This window comes from Polypterus senegalus, chromosome 6 (genome assembly GCF_016835505.1).
Source record: "Polypterus senegalus isolate Bchr_013 chromosome 6, ASM1683550v1, whole genome shotgun sequence".
NCBI classification, from domain to species: domain Eukaryota; kingdom Metazoa; phylum Chordata; class Cladistia; order Polypteriformes; family Polypteridae; genus Polypterus; species Polypterus senegalus.
This window is the reverse complement of record NC_053159.1, coordinates 176,958,333-176,964,865: the sequence shown is the minus strand read 5'-3', so window position 1 is coordinate 176,964,865 and position 6,533 is coordinate 176,958,333. Positions and strand designations below refer to the sequence as shown.

The following is a 6,533-nucleotide window of genomic DNA, read 5'->3' as shown; positions in this document are numbered from 1 at the left end:
GGTTGAGGAGACCCTGGAGATTTGGAGACCTGCTGTAGAGAGGAGAGGAATGAAGGTCAGCAGGACCACCAAGACAGAATACATGTGTGTGAATGAGAGGGAGGTCAGTGGAATGGGGAGGATGAAGGGAGCAGAGTTGGTGAAGGTAGAGGAGTTTAAATACTTGGGATTAACAGTACACAGTAACGGCGACTGTGGAAGAGAGGTGAAGAAGAGAGTGCAGGCAGGGTGGAATGGGTGGAGAAAAGTGACAGGAGTGATTGGTGGCAGATGGATATCAGCAAGAGTAAAAGGGAAGGTCTACAGAACGGTAGTGAGACCAGCTATGTTATATGGGTTGGAGATGGTGGCACTGACCAGAAAGCAGGACACAGAGCTGGTGGTAGCAGAGTTAAAGATGCTAAAATTTGCATTGCGGGTGACGAGGATGGACAGGATTAGAAATGAGGACATTAGAGGGTCGGCTCAGGTGGGACGGTTAGGAGACAAAGTCAGAGAGGCGAGATTGTGTTGGTTTGGACATGTGCAGAGGAGAGATGCTGGGTATCTTGGGAAGAGGATGTTAAGGATAGAGCTGCCAGGGAAGAGGAAGGCCTAAGAGTAGGTTTATGGATGTGGTAATTGAGGACATGCAGGTGATGGGTTTAACAGAACAAGATACAGAGGACAGAAAGATTTGGAGCAGCCAAAAGAAGAAGAAGTCCAACATATTATTAATTTGATTTGTGGTTGATGGTTCTTTAATGTACATTATATATAAATATAATCATTGTTTTGCGGTTTACTCCTTAAATATCCTTCACCCATATCTGAGGATATGAGAAAGTCTAGGAGAGTCCACTCCCGATTTTTGCACTTAGATCCTTACAGGCTTTTTTTAATGATCGTCCCCAGCTAGGCAATGCCGAATCTCATCCCCTGGAGGTACAAAAAAAATGCAAAAGGGCCTCTCGCCCAACTTTTACTGTACATTACTATGTCAACAATTCGCCTCCGGCTGAAAAAAATCGGCTCCACTTATCTTGACCTTTCAGGAAGACCGAAATCCCGGCCGACCTCACGATTGCCACTACACCCAATAGGCTGCGTTTGACGGCCGCCTGCCCGCCTGCCTGCCTGCCTGCCTGCCTGCCTGCCACTAACCAGCCGCGACACGCCTGTGCCCGTCCGGAAAGGCTCAGACGAAACCCCGTTTTCGCGCCACTCGTTAGCAGCCATCGAGCCCCACCCGCTTCTTTAAGTCTCATTTGCATACGCGAGGCAAGCGCCTGCGCCACTTACCCGTGACGTCACACCCAGCATGGCGGTCAAGGTGACTCTGGCTACTATACCACTTTATGCACTCTTTACTACTTTTTATTTTTTAATATGTAACAATTTGTATTGTCAGTTATCCGGGGCAGCTATAAAGCGTGAGGATAATCAGAAAATGACGCCGTGAGTCATGCGATATGAGTGTGTTAAAGACAAGAAACAATTGCCTTGCCTGGGCTCTGCTGTATCTCTGCAACTGTTGGCCCTCAAGTCCGGCCTTGAGCTGCTGTGCTTTTAACCGCTTTATGATATGATTGGGATTGCGATTGCGACATGGTCATCCCGTGCAGCTGGGACACCAACTGTGCCTTCCTGTCTACCTGTGTAGCGGCTTGTGTGAGCGCGCGTGCCAGGCACTTCGTTCATTATCGATCGTGCCTGTTTGCTGATAAGGAAGGTGCCGACAACAGAAGCTCGCAGCCTCCCGAGTGCTTTTTCTCGGCTGCTGCTCCGGCTCCTCCTGGATGCTTTGTCACCGATTGCAGAGAACAGCGTCGCTTTGGCTTGTGATTATCGGCTGCAGGTTAAAAAGCAAAAGACAAACCAGTAGGCACGAAGGAAGTGTACACACGGGGGGATGTTCTGTTTTCCAAAGCAAAAAAATCCTCTCTCTGCGCTGTGGATGCCAGCTTCATGTAGTTCAAAGATTGTACCTTATTGCCTTCTAACAGGTTAAAATTAACTTCTGTCAGGCACAGGAAGATGTCCGTGATTGTTCCCTTTTCTGTAAGTTGTTAATTCCTGTGTGTGCGCTTAGCTTACATCATGTTCTTCTCGCCTTTCAGCTGCAGTCAGTAAGGAGAGCTGATCCAAATGAGCTGAAGGGGATTTTCCTGAAGGTAAGGCATCTTACAGATTTTAAATGTAACAGTTTTGGTGTGAAGCCAAGTTATCATTTCTGTGTAAGGTCTGATTTCTGAAACCAGGGCGATATTTATATGTTGTTATCACGTATGGCACTCCAACTATTACAACCACCACTGCCATAACTATCGGAATCTTACAGATGACATTCATTCAGATAGTTAGTTTATTATTTTAGTTAACATCTAACATTGGGTTGATTTGAATTTGTCCAAAATTTGACTTGGTTTGATTTTATCATTTTTTTGGTCAAAAATTACTTTCCTATGTCAATGGTAAAAACCGTTAATTAAAGAACAAGAAGTTTTCTGTTTTGGTTCAATAACAAATAATGTATCTCAGAAAATGGTCAAATGAAGCCAGTTGTTAATATAATTTTTTTTATACACAACATTTTTAGGAGATCAGTTTAGTAAATGCCTTGGCCAAAAAAAGTTTTTCTTTTTTCCTGTTGTATCACAGTTTTGTTCCTTGGATAACCACTTTCATATCTAACCCAGCCTCAAGTTCATTGTGTCCTTTTAGTTTATCTATTGATTGCTTAACTAGCCTGTACCAGATAGTGCAGAAGTTTTGCGCACTGTACTCATTTCAGCATGTCACTCAGTTTAATATTGTTTCTTGGGTAACCATCTATGTATGCATCAGACCGTGCTTTGACCTGAATTTGTCCTTTTAGTTTATGTGCAGGTTGTTTGACTTGTTCATACCAGATAGAGCAGAAATATTGTGTGCTGTGTGCAGTTAGTTCTAGTTGTACATTTCAATCCATGCTAAGTACCTCCTTCACAAAGTCACTAAAGCAACATATTTTATCTTATGCCATCACAGGGATAAGTGTGAAATGAAGTACTTTATTGACATTTTACGTAGTTTGTTTCATAGAAAATATTACTACGGACTGCTTTAGATTAACCCTCTTAGATTAATTAGGAATTTTATTTGGTACTCTGGTGTTTGTGTGCAGTGAGTGGGCTATACAATATATGATTGGGTGGCATTCTGTATTTCCTGGATTACTTCTGAACCCCAATTTGGTTAAGTTAGTTTGAGAAGTTTGTGTTATGCAGCTCACTGTTCAGTGCAGTCTGTAAAGCACTTTTATGTGCAAGCAATTAGTAAACCAACCATGCCATGTAGTGTATGTCACTGGGAATCAAAATTTTTTTTTTTTTCACCAGTACGTAATGTGCAGGAATTGAATTTGGTAGCTTTGTAACAGAAAGCAACATCACAAATAAATACAACAAGTTAAACAACATACTGTACATTATAAAAAGTTGCAGAATAGTGCAGTTCTAAAGGAGACTATAAATGAAAGCGTGTGTTTGTTTTAATATGTCTGCACTCACACATTCACCTTCATATATGAGAAACACATGAATAAGAGAGGAAGACAGGCTAAGTGACAGATTTGTGAGGGCTGTTGCTCTGGGAAAAGAACTGATTATGTGTATCCGTCCATCCATTATCCAACTGGCTATATCCTAACTACAGGGTCACGGGGGTCTGCTGGAGCCAATCCCAGCCAACACAGGGTGCAAGGCAGGAAACAAACCCCGGGCAGGTCGCCAGCCCACCGCAGGGCATATATATATATATATATATATATATATATATATATATATATATATATATATATATATATATACACACACACACACCCACACACACACACTAGGGACAATTTAGAACCGCCAGTGCACCTAATCTGCATGTCTTTGTACTGTGGGAGGAAACCCATGCAGACACGGGGAGAACATGCAAACTCCATGCAAGGAGGACCCAGGAAGCAAACCCGGGTCTCCTAACTGTGAGGCAGCAGTGCTACCCACTGCGCCACTGTGCCGCCCGGTTATGTGTATATTAGTTTTACTTTTAACTGTCCTTAAGAGTTTAAAACAAAAAACCTGCAGCCATAGTGGGTTCCCAGGACTGAGTTTGGGAACTGCTGCTTTAGTTGATGACCTATCAAAGGCATGCAGGGATACGGGAGGCAATTTCTGTTCATTTGAACACTTTTCAAGAGGCATACAGCACATTTGCAGTGAGCTGTAAGAGGAACAACAAGTTTGTCCACGTCTGTATATTGCATACCTCAATTGCACAAAGTAGATTGAAAAGAAATGTTTGAGTACTGTACTTGGTTAAATTTAATGGGTATATTGCAATCCATGCTAAATACTTCATAAAGGTATTATCCCAACATAGTTTATACGATGCCATCACAGGGATAAGTGTGAAATGAAGTACTTTGTTGAAATTCTGCATAGTGTTTCTATTAGAAAATAGTACTGCAGACTGCTATACCAAACAGTTGGCCAGATCTGTTAGATTAATTAGGAATTTTAAATTATACTCTTTGGTTGAATGACTGGTTGACATTCTGTGCAAGGATACTGTATTTCCTGTAATACATCCAACTCCTATTTCGGTTAACTTCCATCCATCCATTATGCAACCTGCTATGTCCTAACACAGGGTCGCGGGGGTCTGCTGGAGCCAATCCCAGCCAGCACAGGGCGCAAGGCAGGAAACAAACCCTGGGCAGGGTGCAAGCCCACCGCAGGGCACATACACCCACACACCAAGCACACACTAGGAACAATTGAGGATCGCCAGCGCACCTAACCTGCATGTCTTTGGACTGTGGGAGGAAACCCACGCAGACACGGGGAGAACATGCAAACTCCACGCAGGGAGGACCCGGGAAGCGAACCCAGGTCTCCTAACTGTGCCACCGTGCCGCCCTCGGTTAACTTAGTTTGAGAATTTTGTGTTATGCAGCACACTGTTCAGTGGAATCTGTAAAGCACTTCAAAGTGCAAGCAGACAGTAAACCAACCATGTCATTTAGTGTCTTTTCAATGGGAATAGTATCGCATCAGAATCAAAAAGTCATTTTAATTCACCAGTACATAATGTGCAGGAATCTAACTTGGTAGCTTTGTAATAGAAAGCAACATCACAATTAAATAAAAGAAGTCAAACAACATACTGTACGTTATAAACAGTTGCAGAATAGTGCAGTTATGAAGGAGTTTGCAAATGAAAGTGTGTGTTTAGCGTGCATGCGCGCAACGCCTTCATATATGAAAGAACGCAGCTGAGGAAGACGGGCTAAATTACAGGTTTGTGAGGGCTGTGGGTCTGGGAGCGGAACTGGTTATGTGTATATTAGTTTTAACTGCCCTAAAGCATTTCGGGCGTGAAAGTTATTTAACTTGTTCATGCCAGACAGGACAGAAATTTTGTGTACTGTACAGAGTTAGTCTTAATGATATGTTACAGTCCATGCTAAATACTTCACAAAGTCATTAACCCACCAGATTTTATATGATGCTATCACAGGTGTAAGTGTGAAATAAAATAGTTTGTTGAAGTTTTACATCGTGTTTTTCTTAGAAACATATTGTTTGTTGAAAGTTTACATATTGTTTTCCTTAGGGAATAATGCTGCAGGTTGTTTTACTAAGCAGTCAGTCAGACCTGATAGGTTAATTAGGAATTATAAATTGTACTCCTTTGTTTGTGTGCATGGGTTTGGTTTTACAACTGGTTGGCATTCTATGCAAGAGTACAGTATGTCCTGCAATACTTCTGACTCCTATGTCAGTTAACTTAGTTTGAGAATTTTGTGTTATGTAGCTCACTGTTCAGTGCAAGCAATAAGTAAACCAACCATGCCATGTAGTGTCTTATACTGGGAATGGTATCACATCAGAGGTAAAATCATTTTTATTCACCAGTACTCAGTGTGCAGGAATTTAACTTTGTAGCATTGGAGGTACTTAATGCTGTTTGCACGTATGTGATGAGGTCTTCTGTTGTAAGTTAAACAACATACACAATAAACAATTGCAGAATAGTGCAGTTATACAGGAGATGTGCAAATGAAAGCATGTGTTTGTTTAGTGTGTATGCGCACACACACACACACACACACACACACATCCATGTGCTTATGCATAAACTCACACAAACACACACACACCTTTATATATGACAGAACACACAAATGAATGAGGGAGACAGGCTAAATTATAGGTTAGTGAGGGCTATTGCTCTGGAAGAGAAACTGGTTAACTTTGTTAGTTTCAGTTTTTATTGACATAAAGCATTTAAAGTGTGAAAGTTATTTAACTTGTCCATTCCATATAGAGCAGACATGTTTTGTACTGTACTGAGTCAGTTTTTATGTTATTACAATCCATGCTACCCATCATAAACCCATCATATTTTATATGATGCTGTCATAGAGGCATGTGTGAAATAAAGTACTTTGTTGAAATGTTAGTGTTTTTCTTAGAGAATATTACTGCGGTGTGCTTTACTAAGCAGTTGGTCAGACATGA

The 6,533-nt window shown here is 41.7% G+C and overlaps 1 protein-coding gene across 1 annotated transcript in view; it reads left to right on the top strand.

The window, feature by feature from the left end:
• The first annotated feature begins 1,177 nt into the window (after positions 1 to 1,177).
• Positions 1,178 to 6,533, top strand: part of slc25a12 (solute carrier family 25 member 12) — a 102,316-nt gene continuing 96,960 nt past the window's right edge. The window contains exons 1-2 of the mRNA XM_039757623.1: positions 1,178 to 1,312; positions 2,100 to 2,153. Of these exons, the coding sequence (XP_039613557.1) occupies positions 1,301 to 1,312; positions 2,100 to 2,153 (66 nt within the window). The 5' untranslated portion in view covers positions 1,178 to 1,300. The remainder of the gene's footprint in view (positions 1,313 to 2,099; positions 2,154 to 6,533) is intronic.